The sequence below is a fragment of the Phaseolus vulgaris genome, chromosome 11 (genome assembly GCF_000499845.2).
Source record: "Phaseolus vulgaris cultivar G19833 chromosome 11, P. vulgaris v2.0, whole genome shotgun sequence".
Classification (NCBI taxonomy): Eukaryota; Viridiplantae; Streptophyta; class Magnoliopsida; order Fabales; family Fabaceae; genus Phaseolus; species Phaseolus vulgaris.
In genome coordinates, this window is record NC_023749.2 from 21,465,393 (window position 1) to 21,485,216 (window position 19,824).

Sequence of the window (19,824 nt, forward strand, 5' to 3'; positions counted from 1 at the left end):
TTACAAGAAATTACCACGAAAAGACTCGAAACTAGTTTTTTTTTTTGTAGCTACATGAATTTATTAATATATTTCATAGATGACTCTCTACAGTAGTGATAGACATTTGTTTTCAAGAAATTAGCATGAAAAGAACTGAAACTAGTTTTTTTGTGGTGGTTGCATGGATTTATTGTATATATTTGATAGATCAGTCTCTACAGTAGTGATAGACATTGGTTTTCAAGAAATTTGCATGAAGAAAAGACTTGAAACTAGTTTTTTTGTGGTAGTTGCATGAATTTATTGTATATATTTGATAGATGAGTCTCTGCAGTAGTGATAGACATTGGTTTTCAAGAAATTAGCATGTAAAGAATTGAAACTAGTTTTTTTGTGGTAGTTGGATGCATTTATTGTATATATTTCATAGATGAGTCTCTACAGTAGTGATAGACATTGGTTTTCAAGAAATTAGCATGAAAAGAATTGAAACTAGTTTTTTTGTGGTAGTTGCATGCATTTATTGTATATATTTGATAGATGAGTCTCTACAGTAGTGATAGATATTGGTTTTCAAGAAATTAGCATGAAAATACTTGAAACTTGGTTTTTTGTGGTAGTTGCATGAATATATAGTATATATTTGACACATGTGTCTTTAGATAGTTTATAATACTGATAGATGTTGATTTACAAGAAATTACCATGAAAAGACTCAAAACTAGTTTTTTTTTATGTAGTTGCACGAATTTATTGTATAAATTTGATTGATGAGTCTCACTAGTAGTGATAAACATTGGTTTTCAAGAAATTAGCATGTAAAGCATTGAAAATAGTTTTTTTGTGGTAGTTGCATGCATTTATTGTATATATTTGATAGATAAGTCTCTACAGTAGTGATAGACATTGGTTTTCAAGAAATTAGCATAAAGAAAAGACTTGAAACTAGTTTTTTTGTGGTAGTTGCATGAATTTATTGTATGAGTCTCTATGGTAGTGATAAACATTGGTTTTCAAGAAATTAGCATGAAAAGACTTGAAACTAGTGTTTTTTTTGGTATTTATTGTATATATTTGATAGATGAGTCTCTACAGTAGTGATAGATATTGGTTTTCAAGAAATTAGAATGAAGAAAAGACTTTAAACTAGTTTTTTTGTGGTAGTTGCATGAATTTATTGTATGAGTCTCTATGGTAGTGATAAACATTGGTTTTCAAGAAATTAGCATGAAAAGACTTGAAACTTGTCTTTTTTGTGGTATTTATTGTATATATTTGATAGATGAGTCTCTACAGTAGTGATAGATATTGGTTTTCAAGAAATTAGTATGAAATGAGATGAAACTAGTTATTTTGTGGTAGTTGCATGAATTTATAATATATATTCGATAGATAAATCTCTACAGTAGTGATAGATATTGGTTTTCAAGAAATTCGCATGAAAATACTTGAAACTAGGTTTTTTGTGGTAGTTGCATGAATATATTGTATATATTTGTCACATGTGTCTTTAGATAGTTTATAATAGTGATAGACATTGATTTACAAGAAATTACCACGAAAAGACTCGAAACTAGTTTTTTTTTTTGTAGCTACATGAATTTATTAATATATTTCATAGATGACTCTCTACAGTAGTGATAGACATTTGTTTTCAAGAAATTAGCATGAAAAGAACTGAAACTAGTTTTTTTGTGGTGGTTGCATGGATTTATTGTATATATTTGATAGATCAGTCTCTACAGTAGTGATAGACATTGGTTTTCAAGAAATTTGCATGAAGAAAAGACTTGAAACTAGTTTTTTTGTGGTAGTTGCATGAATTTATTGTATATATTTGATAGATGAGTCTCTGCAGTAGTGATAGACATTGGTTTTCAAGAAATTAGCATGTAAAGAATTGAAACTAGTTTTTTTGTGGTAGTTGGATGCATTTATTGTATATATTTCATAGATGAGTCTCTACAGTAGTGATAGACATTGGTTTTCAAGAAATTAGCATGAAAAGAATTGAAACTAGTTTTTTTGTGGTAGTTGCATGCATTTATTGTATATATTTGATAGATGAGTCTCTACAGTAGTGATAGATATTGGTTTTCAAGAAATTAGCATGAAAATACTTGAAACTTGGTTTTTTGTGGTAGTTGCATGAATATATAATATATATTTGACACATGTGTCTTTAGATAGTTTATAATACTGATAGATGTCGATTTACAAGAAATTACCATGAAAAGACTCGAAACTAGTTTTTTTTATGTAGTTGCACGAATTTATTGTATAAATTTGATTGATGAGTCTCACTAGTAGTGATAAACATTGGTTTTCAAGTAATTAGGAAGAAAATAGTTGAAACTAGCTTTTTATTGGTAGTTGCATGAATTTATTGATATATTTCATAGATGACTCTCTACAGTAGTGATAGACATTGGTTTTCAAGAAATTTGCATGAAGAAAAGACTTGAAACTAGTTTTTTTGTGGTAGTTGCATGAATTTATTGTATATATTTGATAGATGAGTCTCTACAGTAGTGATAGACATTGGTTTTCAAGAAATTAGCATGTAAAGAATTGAAACTAGTATTTTTGTGGTAGTTGGATGCATTTATTGTATATATTTCATATATGAGTCTCTACAGTAGTGATAGACATTGGTTTTCGAGAAATTAGCATGAAAAGAATTGAAACTAGTTTTTTTGTGGTAGTTGCGTGCATTTATTAGATATATTTGATAGATGAGTCTCTACAGTAGTGATAGATATTGGTTTTCAAGAAATTAGCATAAAGAAAAGAATTGAAACTAGTTTTTTTGTGATAGTTGCATGAGTCTCTATGGTAGTGATAGACATTGGTTTTCAAGAAATTAGCATGAAAAGAATTGAAACTAGTTTTTTTGTGGTAGGTGCATGCATTTATTGTATATATTTGATAGATGAGTCTCTACAGTAGTGATAGATATTGGTTTTCATGAAATTAGCATGAAATGAGATGAAACTAGTTTTTTTTGTGGTAGTTGCATGAATTTATTGATATATTTCATAGATGATTCTCTACAGTAGTGATAGACATTGGTTTTCAAGAAATTAGCATGAAAAGACTCGAAACTAGTTTTTTTTTTGTGGTAGTTGCATGCATTTATTGTACATATTTGAAACACGGGTCTCCATAGTAATGATAGATATTGGTTTTCAAGAAATTAGCATGAAATGAGATGAAACTAGTTTTTTTGTGGTAGTTGCATGAATTTATTGTATATATTCGATAGATGACTCTCTATAATAGTGATACACATTGGTTTTCAAGAAATTAGCATTAAAATACTTCAAACTATGTTTTTTGTGGTAGTTGCATGAATATATTGTATATATTTGAGACATGTGTCTTTAGATAATTTATAATAGTGATAGACATTGATTTACAAGAAATTACCATGAAAAGACTCGAAACTAGTTTTTTTTTATGTAGTTGCATGAATTTATTGTATAAATTTGATAGATGAATCTCACTAGTAGTGATAAACATTGGTTTTCAAGTAATTGGGAAGAAAAGACTTGAAACTAGTTTTTTATTGGTAGTTGCATGAATTTATTGATATATTTCATAGTTGACTCTCTACAGTAGTGATAGACATTGGTTTTCAAGAAATTAGTATGAAAAGTATTGAAACTAGTTTTTTTGTGGTAGTTGCATGCTTTTATTGTATATATTTGATAGATGACTCTGTACAGTACTGATAGATATTGGTTTTCAAGAAACTAGCATGAAGAAAAGACATGAAACTAGTTTTTTTGTGGTATTTGCATGAATTTATTGTATGAGTCTCTATGGTAGTGATAAACTTTGGTTTTCAAAAAATTAGCATGAAAAGACTTGAAACTAGTTTTTTTTTTGTGGTAGTTGCATGCATTTATTGTATAAATTTGATAGATGAGTCTCTACAGTAGTGATAGATATTGGTTTTCAAGAAATTAGCATGAAATGAGATGAAACTAGTTTTTTTTGTGGTAGTTGCATGAATTTATAGTATATATTCGATAGATGAGTCTCTATAGTAGTGATAGATATTGATTTTCAAGAAATTAGCATGAAAACACTTGAAACTAGGTTTTTTGTGGTAGTTGCATGCATTTATTGTATATATTTGATAGATGAGTCTCGACAGTAGTGATAGATATTGGTTTTCAAGAAATTAGCATGAAATGAGATGAAACTAGTTTTCTTGTGGTAGTTGCATGAATTTATAGTATATACTCGATAGATGAGTCTCTATAGTGGTGATAGATATTGATTTTCAAGAAATTAGCATGAAAATACTTGAAACTAATTTTTTTTTTGGTAGTTGCATGAATTTATTGTATGATTCTCTATGGTAGTGATAGACATTGGTTTTCAAGAAATTAGCATGAAAAGACTTGAAACTAGTTTTTTTTTTGTGGTAGTTGCAAGCATTTAGTGTATATATTTGATAGATGAGTCTCGATAGTAGTGATAAATATTGGTTTTCCAGAAATTAGCACGAAGAAAAGACATGAAACTAGTTTTTTTGTGGTAGTTGCATGAATTTATTGTATGAGTCTCTATGGTAGTGATAGACATTGGTTTTCAAGAAATTAGCATTAAAAAACTTGAAACTAGTTTTTTTTTTGTGTTAGTTGCATGCATTTATTGTATATATTTGATAGATGAGTCTCTATAGTAGCGATAGATATTGGTTTTCAAGAAATTAGCATGAAATGAGATGAAACTACTTTTTTTTTTGTAGTTGCATGAATATATAGTATATACTCGATATAGGAGTCTCTATAGTAGTGATAGATATTGCTTTTCAAGAAATTAGCATGAAAATACTTGAAACTAGGTTTTTGGTGGTAGTTGCATGAATTAATTGTATGATTCTCTATGGTAGTGATAGACATTGGTTTTCAAGAAATTAGCATGAAAAGACTTGAATCTAGTTTTTTTTTGTGGTAGTTGCATGTATTAATTGTATATATTTGATAGATGAGTCTCTATAGTAGTGATAGATATTGGTTTTCAAGAAATTAGCATGAAGAAAAGACTTGAAACTAGTTTTTTTGTGGTAGTTGCATGAATTTATTGTATGAGTCTCTATGGTAGTGATAAACATTGGTTTTCAAGAAATTAGCATGAAAAGACTTGAAACTAGTCTTTTTTGTGGTATTTATTGTATATATTCGATAGATGAGTCTCTACAGTAGTGATAGATATTGGTTTTCAAGAAATTAGCATGAAATGAGATGAAACTAGTTTTTTTGTGGTAGTTGCATGAATTTATAGTATATATTCGATAGATAAATCTCTACAGTAGTGATAGATATTGGTTTTCAAGAAATTAGCATGAAAAGACTCTAAACTAGGTTTTTTTATGTAGCTGCATGAATTTATTGTATAAATTTGATAGATGAGTCTCACTAGTAGTGATAAACATTGGTTTCCAAGTAATTAGGAAGAAAAGAGTTGAAACTAGTTTTTTATTGGTAGTTGCATGAATTTATTGATATATTTAATAGATGACTCTCTACAGTAGTGATAGACATTAGTATGAAAATACTTGAAACTAGTTTTTTTGTGGTAGATGCATGAATTTATTGTATATATTTGGCTCATGTGTCTTTAGATAGTGTATAACAGTGATAGACATTGATTTACAAGAAATTACCATGAAAAGACTCGAAACTAGTTTTTTTTATGTAGCTGCATGAATTTATTGTATAAATTTGACCCAACATGTTATCTGCATAGAGCGAAAATGCATGGGTTAACTCAGAGAGAAAATAAGTGCATAAGGCAGGATGCAGCAAAGCAGATGATCGGTGGGCTTAAATAAAACCAAAGTCTTGCGCATAACGCACAAGACGCTCAGAAACAGTTAAACAGAAGCAGTACTAAAACAACAGTTTAAATGTTCTAACCTATTCGAATTTCGAGTTGGTCCTCGTAGAATTCGAAGCAGATCAGGGTGGTGGTGAGGAAAATGATGTTGGCCTCCGCCACGCTTTTCCAAAAGAGGCAGAGATCCCTGTCCAACGCTCCCATGCTATCAGGACTTCTGGGCCTCCTGAAGCAGCTCTTGGACTCTTTTTTCCCCTTGTCCACCCAGTACAAGGGGAAGCCGTCGAGTAGGGAGGCGTCTTTGTCGTTAGGGCGCACTTGGACGAACTTCCCCTTCCAGTCTTTATAGGATTGCTGGAAGATGGAGAAGATCGACCTCCCAGCGATCCCATTCAAGCTAACCCACAGGCGGTCTCCCGGGTGCTTGGCCTCGAAGAGAAACAGAAATACATCTACGGATGCGGGCAACCCCAGATGGTCGCACATCACTTGGAACGCTCGCACAAACGCCCAACTGTTGGGATGGAGCTGGGCGGCGGCGATGTTGAGCTCGGTAAGGAGCTCCCTTTCAAAACGGGTGAAAGGGAACTTGAGCTTCACCTTCTTGAATAAGGTTGTGTAGACGAAGCAGAAGGGCCCGTCAGCGCTCACCTTATCGTCGGCACAAACGGGCAGATCGGGGGGGCAAGGTAGCACTATCATCTTTTCATCGTGCTCCTTATGAAATGTTTGGTGAGGCTCATCCCCCTTAGTCAATCGCAAGACTGCTCCAGCAGTGTTCACGGAAGACGTTTCCCTCAACAGGGTTGAGTTGGCCCAGGGGTAGAGTTCTTTGAAGTCTGGCAGGGGAACGGGGGCTCCTCCGGCGATAGGTGGAGTCGCCTGGGCCAGGTTGGGGCGGGAAGGTGCAGGCCTCTCAGCCTGGGAAGATGAAGCACCGCGTGCTCGCGGTGGGATGAGTGCTTGAGAAGAGGGGTGTCGTGATGAAGGAGGAGGATTCGGGGTGATCTTTGAGCGGGTCATTCTCGAAGCTGCAAAGGAAGAAGAAAAGGAAAAATGATCAGGGTTCGCAGAGGCTGACTCGATCGTGGGAGAAGGGTGAAAAGCGAACGAACGAAGGTTCGTTGCGACGATTGACGAAGCCCTAAGTTACGTAGAAGGAGAAATGGAAAAAGCAACCCACAGCGTATGCACCAGACAGTTACAGGATGATGCGAATCGGTTAAAATGCAAGAAAAACCAGCAGAAGAAGGAAAGTAGGTACCTTTTGATGATCAGGAAGACGACGAAGGATGATGGTGATTCAGAATGTTGGAGAGCGCTGAGAGTTTTTTGCAGGAGGAAGTTAGAGCGTTTGTGAATACGAAGAAAAGTGATGGAACAGTGTGGAGTGAAAATGGGTTTAAGAGTTTTTTCGAAATGGGTTTGGGAAGCGCAAACGGTAACTGAAGGTAAGCGTTGATGAAGCCACGTGTCGAACGATGGGTGAGGGGTTTGGTGGAGCGTCAGAGACGTAGAAGGTACAACCGCTTGGAATTCTGCGTCAGTGCCACGTAGACCGGTGTTGACGTGACTCTTCTAGTCTTTTCGCTGGACAAGTCTTTGCTTAAGACTGGGGGGCTTGTGTACCGCCCTGGTAGTCGGAAGTGATGACGTGGCATCCAGCTACAGTATAGGCGTGTTGACAAGGCGCCAGGTTGGCAGAAGGGAAGGAAGTCGGGGGGCTCGTGAAGTCGCCAGTTATTAAGTTGGCGTGTTCCGATCTCCAGCATACCAGAATCGGCGATCACCGGGTTAAAGATGAAGTCGCCAGATGTAAACTCAGGCGACCTAGTGATTGGAGATCGCCAGAGCAAGCACATCGCCAGAGATGAAGGTGGTGCAGATTATGAAGGCGGCCGGCGAGACCACAGGGAAGGTGTACGAAGGCACCCTAACTCGCCAATTCCAGTAGAGATCGCGCTCCCAAGGATCAGTTACGAAGAAGGAGAAACAGCAAAAACAACCCACAACGTATGCACCAGACAGTTAAAGGATGATGCGAATCGGTTAAAATGCAGGAAAACCCAGCAGAAGAAGGAAAAGAAGTACCTTTTTATGATTGGAAGAGTGATGAAAGAAGTTGGTGATTCAGGAGGTTGAAGAACGTTGAGAGCTTTTTTGCAGAAGAGAGTTGGAGTGTCTGAGAATACGAAGAAAGTGATGGAACAGTGGAGCGAAATGGGTTTAAGGATTTTTCGAAATGGGTTTGGGAAGCGCAAACGTTAACTGAAGGTAACCGTTGATGAAGCCACGTGTCGAGCGATGGGTGAGGTGTTTGGTGGAGCGTCAGAGAAGCAGAAAGTACAACCGCTTGAAATTCTGCGCCAGTGCCACGTAGATCGGTATTGACGTGACTCTTTTAGTCTTTTCGCTGGACAAGTCTTCGCTTAAGACTGGGGGGCTTGTGTACCGCCCTGGTAGTCGGAAGTGATGACGTGGCATCAAGTTACAGTATAAGCGTGTTGACGAGACGCCAGGTTGGCAGAAGGGAAGGAAGTCGGGGGGCTCGTGAAGTCGCCAGTTATGAAGTTGGCGTGCTCCGATCTCCAAAATACCAGAACCGGCGATCACCGGGTTAAAGATGAAATCGCCAGATGTAAACTCAGGCGACCAAGTGATTGGAGATCGCCAGAGCAAGCGCATCGCCGAAGATGAAGGTGGTGCAGATTATGAAGGCGGCCGGCGAGACCACAGGGAAGGTGTACGAAGGCACCCTAACTCGCCAATTCTAGTAGAGATCGCGCTCCCAAGTTAGTTATGCACTGGGCAGTACCATGCATAAGTAACTTAGCCAAAAGAGAGTCAGAAGCAGCGCCCAAGTCAAGGGGCTCCAGATGATGGCACGTGTACGACTGCATGCGAGCCACTTGTCCAGGTGCGTAACTGCCAGGAGAGAGAAAGTGACCAGGTATAAAAGGGTTCCCCAACGAACTTCTGAGGTACGCACGTTCAGATTGTATTCTTTACGCTTGCGAGTTCTTGAGCATACTGTGAGAGAGAACATTGCACGGTTCCTTGAGAGTTCTTGAGTGTTTGCTCTTGAAGTATTTGGTGGTTCAGTCACTGACTTGGGCGTTGGACTGCGATCGGCCGCAGCGGCGCCGCTCTGTTCTTTTGCAGGTTCTTGAGGTGGATCGTGACGAAGGACGGAGGTTGAAGCGGTGCGCACGTCGATCCAAGTTTGACGAGGCAAGTTCCAACGTTCTGGTCAACAGGCAGGATCAGTAGTGATAGGCATTGGTTTTCAAGAAATTAGCATGAAAAGAATTGAAACAAGTTTTTTTGTGGTAGTTGCATGCATTTATTGTATATATTTGATAGATGAGTCTCTACGGTAGTGATATATATTGGTTTTCAAGAAATTAGCACGAAGAAAAGACTTGAAACTAGTTTTTTTGTGGTAGTTGCATGAATTTATTGTATGAGTCTCTATGGTAGTGATAGACATTGGTTTTCAAGAAATTAGCATGAAAAGACTTGAAACTAGTTTTTTTTGTGGTAGTTGCATGCATTTATTATATATATTTGATAGATGAGTCTCCACAGTAGTGATAGATATTGGTTTTGAAGAAATTAGCATGGAATGAGATGAAACTAGTTTTTTTTGTGGTAGTTGCATGAATTTATAGTATATATTCGATAGATGAGTCTCTATAGTAGTGATAGATATTGGTTTTCAAGAAATTAGCATGAAAATACTTGAAACTAGGTTTTTTGTGGTAGTTGCATGAATATATTGTATATATTTGACACATGTGTCTTTAGATAGTTTATAACAGTGATAGACATTGATTTACAAGAAATTACCATGAAAAGACTCGAAACTAGTTTTTTTTTATGTAGCTGCATGAATTTATTGTATAAATTTGATAGATGAGTCTCACTAGTAGTGATAAACATTGGTTTTCAAGTAATTACGAAGAAAAGAGTTGAAACTAGTTTTTTATTGGTAGTTGCATGAATTTTTTGATATATTTCATAGATGACTCTCTACAGTAGTGATAGACATTTGTTTTCAAGAAATTAGCATGAAAAGAATTGAAACTAGTTTTTTTGTGGTAGTTGCATGCATTTATTATATATATTTGATAGATGAGTCTCTACGGTAGTGATAGATATTGGTTTTCAAGAAATTAGCATGAAAATACTTGAAACTAAGTTTTTTGTGGTAGTTGCATGAATTTATTGTATGAGTCTCTATGGTAGTGATAGGCATTGGTTTTCAAGAAATTAGCATGAAAAGACTTGAAACTAGTTTTTTTTGTTGGTAGTTGCATGCATTTATTGTATATATTTGATAGATGAGTCTCTACAATAGTGATAGATATTGGTTTTCAAGAAATTAGCATGAAAATACTTGAAACTAGGTTATTTGTGGTAGTTGCATGAATTTATTGTATGAGTCTCTATGGTAGTGATAGGCATTGGTTTTCAAGAAATTAGCATGAAAAGACTTGAAACTAGTTTTTTTGTGTGGTAGTTGCATGCATTTATTGTATATATTTGATAGATGAGTCTCTACAATAGTGATAGATATTGGTTTTCAAGAAATTAGCATGAAATGAGATGAAACTAGTTTTTTTGTGGTACTTGCATGAATTTATAGTATCTATTCGATAGATCAGTCTCTATAGTAGTGATAGATCTTGGATTTCAAGAAATTATCATGAAAATACTTGAAACTAGGTTTTTTGTGGTAGTTGCATGAATTTATTGTATGAGTCTCTATGGTAGTGATAGGCATTGGTTTTCAAGAAATTAGCATGAAAAGAATTGAAACTAGTTTTTTTGTGGTAGTTGCATGCATTTATTGGATATATTTGATAGATGAGTCTCTACGGTAGTGATAGCTATTGGTTTTCAAGAAATTAGCATGAAGAAAAGACTTGAAACTAGTTTTTTTGTGGTAGTTGCATGAATTTATTGTATGAGTCTCTATGGTAGTGATAGGCATTGGTTTTCAAGAAATTCGCATGAAAAGAATTGAAACTAGTTTTTTTGTGGTAGTTGCATGCATTTATTGTATATATTTGATAGATGAGTCTCTACGGTAGTGATAGATATTGGTTTTCAAGAAACTAGCATGAAGAAAAGACTTGAAACTAGTTTTTTTGCGGTAGTTGCATGAATTTATTGTATGAGTCTCTAGGGTAGTGATAGGCATTGGTTTTCAAGAAATTAGCATGAAAAGACTTGAAACTAGTTTTTTTTGTGGTAGTTGCATGCATTTATTGTATATATTTGATAGATGACTCTCTACAGTAGTGATAGATATTGGTTTTCAAGAAATTAGCATGAAGAAAAGACTTGAAACTAATTTTTTTGTGGTAGTTGCATGAATTTATTGTATGAGTCTCTATGGTAGTGATAGATAGACATTGGTTTTCAAGAAATTAGCATGAAAAGACTTGAAACTAGTTTTTTTTGTGGTAGTTGCATGCATTTATTGTATATATTTGATAGATGAGTCTATACAGTGGTGATAGGTATTGGTTTTCAAGAAATTAGCATGAAGAAAAGACTTGAAACTAGTTTTTTTGTGGTAGTTGCATGAATTTATTGTATGAGTCTCTATGGTAGTGATAGACATTGGTTTTCAAGAAATTATCATGAAAAGACTTGAAACTAGTTTTTTTTGTGGTAATTGCATGCATTTATTGTATATATTTGATAGATGAGTCTCCACAGTAGTTATAGATATTGGTTTTCAAGAAATTAGCATGAAATGAGATGACACTAGTTTTTTGTGGTAGTTGCATGAATTTATAGTATATACTCGATAGATGAGTCTCTATAGTAGTGATAGATATTGGTTTTCAAGAAATTAGCATGAAAATACTTGAAACTAGGTTTTTTGTGGTAGTTGTATGAATATATTGTATATATTTGACACATGTGTCTGTAGATAGTTTATAACAGTGATAGATATTGATTTACAAGAAATTACCATGAAAAGACTCGAAACTAGTTTTTTTTTATGTAACTGCATGAATTTATTGAATAAATTTGATAGATGAGTCTCACTAGTAGTGATAAACATTGGTTTTCAAGTAATTACGAAGAAAAGAGTTGAAACTAGTTTTTTATTGGTAGTTGCATGAATTTGTTGATATATTTCATAGATGACTCTCTACAGTAGTGATAGATATTGGTTTTGAAGAAATTAGCATGAAAAGAATTGAAACTAGTTTTTTTGTGGTAGTTGCATGCATTTATTGTATATTTTTGATAGATGAGTCTCTACGGTAGTGATAGATATTGGTTTTCAAGAAATTAGCATGAAGAAAAGACTTGAAACTAGGTTTTATATAGTAGTTGCATGAATGTATTGTATGAGTCTCTATGGTAGTGATAGACATTGGTTTTCAAGAAATTAGCATGAAAAGACTTGAAACTAGTTTTTTTTGTGGTAGTTGCATGCATTTATTGTATATATTTGATAGATGAGTCTCTACAGTAGTGATAGATATTGGTTTTCAAGAAATTAGCATGAAATGAGTTGAAACTAGTTTTTTGTGGTAGTTGCATGAATTTATAGTATATATTCGATAGATGAGTCTCTATAGTAGTGATAGGTATTGGTTTTCAAGAAATTAGCATGAAAATACTTGAAACTAGGTTTTTTGTGGTAGTTGCATGAATTTATTGTATGAGTCTCTATGGTAGTGATAGGCATTGGTTTTCAAGAAATTAGCATGAAACTAGGTTTTTTGTGGTAGTTGCATGAATATATTGTGGTAGTTTATAACAGTGATAGACATTGATTTACAAGAAATTACCATGAAAAGACTCGAAACTAGCTTTTTTATTTATGTAGCTGCATGAATTTATTGTATAAATTTGATAGATGAGTCCCACTAGTAGTGATAAACATTGGTTTTCAAGTAATTAGGAAGAAAAGAGTTGAAACTAGCTTTTTATTGGTAGTTGCATAAATTTGTTGATATATTTCATAGATGACTCTCTACAGTAGTGATAGACATTGGTTTTCAAGAAATTAGCATGAAAATACTTGAAACTAGATTTTTTGTGGTAGTTGCATGAATATATTGTATATATTTGACACATGTGTCTTTAGATAGTTTATAACAGTGATAGACATTGATTTACAAGAAATTACCATTGAAAGACTCGAAACTAGTTTTTTTTTATGTAACTGCATGAATTTATTGTATAAATTTGATAGATGAGTCTCACTAGTAGTGATAAACATTGGTTTTCAAGTAATTACGAAGAAAAGAGTTGAAACTAGTTTTTTATTGGTAGTTGCATGAATTTGTTGATATATTTCATAGATGACTCTCTACAGTAGTGATAGATATTGGTTTTCAAGAAATTAGCATGAAAAGAATTGAAACTAGTTTTTTTGTGGTAGTTGCATGCATTTATTGTATATTTTTGATAGATGAGTCTCTACGGTAGTGATAGATATTGGTTTTCAAGAAATTAGCATGAAGAAAAGACTTGAAACTAGTTTTTATGTGGTAGTTGCATGAATTTATTGTATGAGTCTCTATGGTAGTGATAGACATTGGTTTTCAAGAAATTAGCATGAAAAGACTTGAAACTAGTTTTTTTTGTGGTAGTTGCATGCATTTATTGTATATATTTGATAGATGAGTCTCTACAGTAGTGATAGATATTGGTTTTCAAGAAATTAGCATGAAATGAGTTGAAACTAGTTTTTTGTGGTAGTTGCATGAATTTATAGTATATATTCGATAGATGAGTCTCTATAGTAGTGATAGGTATTGGTTTTCAAGAAATTAGCAAGAAAATACTTGAAACTAGGTTTTTTGTGGTAGTTGCATGAATTTATTGTATGAGTCTCTATGGTAGTGATAGGCATTGGTTTTTAAGAAATTAGCATGAAACTAGGTTTTTTGTGGTAGTTGCATGAATATGTTGTGGTAGTTTATAACAGTGATAGACATTGATTTACAAGAAATTACCATGAAAAGACTCGAAACTAGCTTTTTTATTTATGTAGCTGCATGAATTTATTGTATAAATTTGATAGATGAGTCCCACTAGTAGTGATAAACATTGGTTTTCAAGTAATTAGGAAGAAAAGAGTTGAAACTAGCTTTTTATTGGTAGTTGCATAAATTTGTTGATATATTTCATAGATGACTCTCTACAGTAGTGATAGACATTGGTTTTCAAGAAATTAGCATGAAAAGAATTGAAACTAGTTTTTTTATGGTAGTTGCATGAATTTATTGTACGAGTCTCTATGGTAGTGATAGGCATTGGTTTTCAAGAAATTAGCATGAAAAGACTTGAAACTAGTTTTTTTTTGTGGTAGTTGCATGCATTTATTGTATATATTTGATAGATGAGTCTCTACAGTAGTGATAGATATTAGTTTTCAAGAAATTAGCATGAAAATACTTGAAACTAGGTTATTTGTGGTAGTTGCATGAATTTATTGTATGAGTCTCTATGGTAGTGATAGGCATTGGTTTTCAAGAAATTAGCATGAAAAGACTTGAAACTAGTTTTTTTGTGTGGTAGTTGCATGCATTTATTGTATATATTTGATAGATGAGTCTCTACAATAGTGATAGATATTGGTTTTCAAGAAATTAGCATGAAATGAGATGAAACTAGTTTTTTTGTGGTACTTGCATGAATTTATAGTATCTATTCGATAGATCAGTCTCTATAGTAGTGATAGATATTGGTTTTCAAGAAATTAGCATGAAAATACTTGAAACTAGGTTTTTTGTGGTAGTTGCATGAATTTATTGTATGAGTCTCTATGGTAGTGATAGGCATTGGTTTTCAAGAAATTAGCATGAAAAGACTTGAAACTAGTTTTTTTTGTGGTAGTTGCATGTATTTATTGTATATATTTGATAGATGAGTCTCTACAGTAGTGATAGATATTGATTTTCAAGAAATTAGCATGAAATGAGATGAAACTAGTTTTTTTGTGGTAGTTGCATGAATTTATAGTATCTATTCGATAGATCAGTCTCTATAGTGGTGATAGATATTGTTTTTCAAGAAATTAGCATGAAAATACTTGAAACTAGGTTTTTTGTGGTAGTTGCATGAATTTATTGTATGAGTCTCTATGGTAGTGATAGACATTGGTTTTCAAGAAATTAGCATGAAAAGACTTGAAACTAGTTTTTTTTTGTGGCAGTTGCATGCATTTATTGTATATATTTGATAGATGAGTCTCTACAGTAGTGATAGATATTGGTTTTCAAGAAATTAGCATGAAATGAGATGAAACTAGTTTTTTAGTGGTAGTTGCATGAATTTATAGTATATATTCGATAGATGAGTCTCTATAGTAGTGATAGATATTGGTTTTCAAGAAATTAGCATGAAAATACTTGAAACTAGGTTTTTTGTGGTAGTTGCATGAATTTATTGTATGAGTCTCTATGGTAGTGATAGGCATTGGTTTTCAAGAAATTAGCATGAAAAGACTTGAAACTAGTTTTTTTTGTGGTAGTTGCATGCATTTATTGTATATATTTGATAGATGAGTCTCTACAGTAGTGATAGATATTGGTTTTCAAGAAATTAGCATGAAATGAGATGAAACTAGTTTTTTAGTGGTAGTTGCATGAATTTATAGTATATATTCGATAGATGAGTCTGTATAGTAGTGATAGATATTGGTTTTCAAGAAATTAGCATGAAAATATTTGAAACTAGGTTTTTTGTGGTAGTTTCATGAATATATTGTATATATTTGACACATTTGTCTTTAGATAGTTTATGATCCTGCCTGTTGACCAAGACGCTGGAGCCTTGCCTCGTCAAACCTGGATCGACTTCTGCGCCGTGTTAGCCTCCGTCCTTCTCCGTGATTCACCTCAAGAACCTGCAAAGACAGAACGGCGCCGCTGCGGCCGATCACGCAACGACCTTACCACCAAATACTAAGAGAAAACTCAAGAACTCTAAGGAACCGTGCAAAAGTTCTCTCTCCGCGTACTCAAAACTCGCAAGCGTAAAGAAGTAATCTGAACATGCGTACCTCAGAAGATCGTTAGAATCTCTTATATACCTGTGCACTTTCTCTCTCCTGACAGTTACACATCTGGACACGTGGCTCGCATCCAGCAGTACACGTGTCACCATCTGGAGCTTCCTTGACTTGGGCGCCACTTCTCATTCTTCAGGTTTTTGGCTAAGTTACTTATGCATGACACAACTCAGCGCATAGCTACCTTGGAGCGTGATCCCTTCTGCGTGGCGAGTTCGGGTGCCTTCATACACACCTTCCCTGTGGTCTCGCCGGCCGCCTTCATGATCTACTTCACTTGCTTCACCGTGTATGTTCGGGTAAGCTGTCTCCCGAGCTCATCCTCTGGCCAGCTAGGAAATAACTATCTGACTTCATCTTCGGCGATGTCCTTGTTTCGGCGATCTCTAATCACTTGGTCGCCTGGGTTCACATCTGGCGACTTCATCTCAAACCCGGTGACCGCCGGTTTAGGTATGCCAGAGATTGGAGCACGCCAACTTAATAACTGGCGACTACACGAGCCTCCCGACTTCCTCCCCTTCTGCCAGCCATGGGCCCTACTCAACACGCCTGCATAATAGCTCGATGCCACGTCATCACTTTCGACTACCAGGGCGGTACACAAACCCCCCAGTCTTAAGCGAAGACTTGTCCAGCGAAAAGACTAAAGGAGTCACGTCACTACCGATCTACGTGGCGCTGGCGCAGAATTCCAAACGTTCGTACTTTCTGCTTCCCTGACGCTCCACCAAACACTTTCCCAATCGCCCGACACGTGGCTTCATCAACGGTCATCTTTAGCTGTCGTTTACGCTTCCAAATATCATTTGAAAAACCCTTAAACCCATTTCATTTCTACTGTTCCATCATCTCTTTGCCTTCTCAAACGCTCTGAGTTTCTTCTGCAAAACCCACGACGCTCTTCAACTCTCTGAATCCCCAACTTCCTTCAGCGTTCGTCTGATCATCGAAAGGTACTCCCTTTACTTCTTCTGTTGATATCTGCTGCATTTTAACCGATTCGCATCATCCATTAACTGCCTGGTGCATACGTTGTGGGTTGTTGCTTCTTCTTCTCCCTTTTCGCACTTAGGGCTTCGTCTTCCATTTCTCCCATCATAACGAACTTTCGTCCGTTCGTCTTTTTCATCCTTCGTTCACAATCAATTTGACCTTTGCGACCTTCGCTCACCTTTCTTTTCTTTTTTCCTTTGCAGTTCCTGCAATGGCTCGAACAAAGACCACCGCGAATCCTCCTCCCTCGTCACGAAACCCTCCATCTCAAGCTCATAACCCACCGCGAGCACCTGGTGCTTCCTCCTCCCAGGCTGAGAGGCCTGCAACCTCTCACCCCAACCTTGCTCAGGAAACTCCACCCATCGCCGGAGGTGCCTCCATTCCTTCCCCAGACTACAAGAAGTTATACCCATGGGCCACTTCAACTTTACTGAAGGAGACCTCCTCAGTAAACTCTGCTGTGGCAGTGCTTCGATTGAAGAAAGGGGGCGAGCCCAACCTTTCGTTCCATAAGGAGCACGATGACAAACTGACAGTGCTGCCTTGCCCCCCCGACGTGCCAGTTTGCGCAGATGACAAAGGGAACAACGGCGAGTTGTTCTGCTTTGTGTACACCACCTTATTCAAGAAGGTGAAACTTAGGTTCCCCCTTACCCGTTTCGAACGGGAACTACTAACCGAGCTCGACATCGCCGCCGCCCAGCTCCATCCCAACAGCTGGGCATTCGTGCGGGTGTTTCAAATTATATGCGCACATTTGGGACTACCGGCCTCGGTAGACGTGTTCCTCTTCCTGTTCGAGGCCAAGAACCCTGGAGATCGCCTTTGGGTGAGCCTGAATGGAATCGCTAGGAGGTCGATCCTTTCTATCTTCCAGCAGTCTTATAAGGATTGGAAAGGAAAATTCGTCCAAGTGTGCCAGAATGATCGGGGCACTTCGCTGCTCGACGGCTTTCCCTTGTACTGGGTAAACAAGGGAAATAAAGACTCCAAGGGAAGCTTTAGAAAACCCAGAAGCCCCGACAACATGGGCGCTTTGGACAAGGACCTGTGCCTCTTCTGGAAGAGCGTGGCAGCCGCGAACATTACCTTTCTCACTTCTGCGATCATTTCCTTTGAGTTCTTCGAGGGCCAACTCGAGGCTCGCATAGGTTAGTGCTTACCTTAACATCTAAGTTATTGCCCTGTGCTGCACCTCTGTTATCTGTTACTGGGCGTCTTGTCTATTGCGCACTAGACTTGGTCTTTATTTTCTGCACCACTTGTTTGTCTCATTTGCATACTTACCCATGTGTTTATCTTTGTCTTTGAGTTGACCTGTATACCTTCGCATTATGCAGATGTCATGTTGGGTAAAGGCAAACTAGCCGAATTGAGGGTGCTCGCCCGAGCTCATGGGTTGGCGTCGGGCTCCCAGACTGTGCCCAACTCAGTGGTGGAGATCGCCGCTGCTCAGGGCAGATCGCCCCCTCAAGGCCCAGCTCCTTCAGAAGCCTTGCCCTCCCAACAACGCAAGAAACTCATCCTCAGGAAGCCAAAGAGGAAAACTCCTCAGGTGGTAAGTGATGAAGAAGAGGATGATGAGGCAACTGAGGATGGCCTCATCACCAAAAGGAGAAGGGTGGCACCTTCTTCACCACCTGCTCCACCTCCTCTTCCAACACCAACACTGCCTTCTCCACCAGCTCCAATTCCAACACCGCCTACTCCCCCAACTGCGACTCCGCTAGTTCAAGCAGTACCCTTGGCGGCTGCATTTCCCGCGGTTGAGGCTACTGAGCCCAACTTCATGGAGAACCCTCCGAGTGCCTCCACGCCATTCATATCCGCTGGAGAGGGTCCTCCTTCAACTGTCTCAATTGCGGAAACTGCACCAGGCGGGGACGAAGGTGCTCACAACTCGCCAATCATCATCACTGAGTCCCCCTCGTCACCACCACGCCAAGAAGCTCCAACTCAACAACCAATCCAAGAGGGCGGTGGTGAGAGCCAGCACCAGGCTCCTTCAGCGCCTCCACAAACAGCGGTTGCAACCCTTCCCCTCGCGGCTAAGGGAATCTGGGAACCCTTCACGGCCAAACTCAGAATGATGGCAGAGGACCTCCCCTCCATCATATCAAAGGCTGTGGAGAGTTCAAGCAAGAAACTTTAGGACAACATCTTCGTGCTCCAAGAGGAGAATCGCCTAATAAGGATCGAGGCGGAGAAGTTGTCTTGCAACCTTATGCTGGCAGAGATCGACCATTCGAGAGTGGAGGACGCTATGAGCACTGAGCTGAGGGTGGCGCGCAAGGAGGCCACCGATCTACGCCATAGGGTGCACCTCTTAGCTCAAGAGAAAATTGAGCTGGAGAGCAAACTGGTCCCCTACCGTCTCAAGGTGGCTGACCTGGAGGCGTCGATCAAAGCAGATGTAGCCAAGGTAGAAAGCCTTGAGAAGAGGTCAGTAGATCGGGAGGTCCTCTTGGGAAAAGTTGAAAAAGAGAGAGATGACACCATGGCTAAGCTTGCTGAGGCCAAAAAGGAAAATAAAAAGATCGCCGCAGAGCTGGCCCAGGCGCAGGCGGAAAACAAGAAGGTTACTGAAGACCTCCTTCAAGCTCGTGAAACAACTGAAGAACTAAAGAAACAAGCTAATGAGTTAGAGCAGTAGACCGAGGGGCTCAAGAAGCAAACTGAAGAGCTCGAGCTGAGCTCCGCCCAAATCCTCGTTGCTGGGTTTGACGCCGCCCTGGAGCAATTTGCCTGCCAATACCTTGATTTGGATCTCTCCATGGTGTCGCTAAACAATGAAGTGGTGGATGGGAAGATCGTTCCTTCTGAAGACTAGCTGCTTCCCTCCATCACTTATTCATCTGTTTTCTCTCTTACACACACTTACTTGTAATAATTTTTCCCTTTTTGGTACATGTATTTTGAACTGACGCCACGGTGTT

At 37.4% G+C, this 19,824-nt stretch overlaps 1 protein-coding gene across 1 annotated transcript in view; it reads left to right on the forward strand.

Moving 5' to 3' along the window:
- LOC137836782 (uncharacterized) overlaps positions 1-19,040 on the forward strand; it is a 54,114-nt gene extending 35,074 nt beyond the window's left edge. The window contains exon 3 of the mRNA XM_068645513.1: positions 18,503-19,040. Within this exon, the coding sequence (XP_068501614.1) occupies positions 18,503-19,040 (538 nt within the window). The remainder of the gene's footprint in view (positions 1-18,502) is intronic.
- The last annotated feature ends 784 nt before the right edge of the window (positions 19,041-19,824 follow it).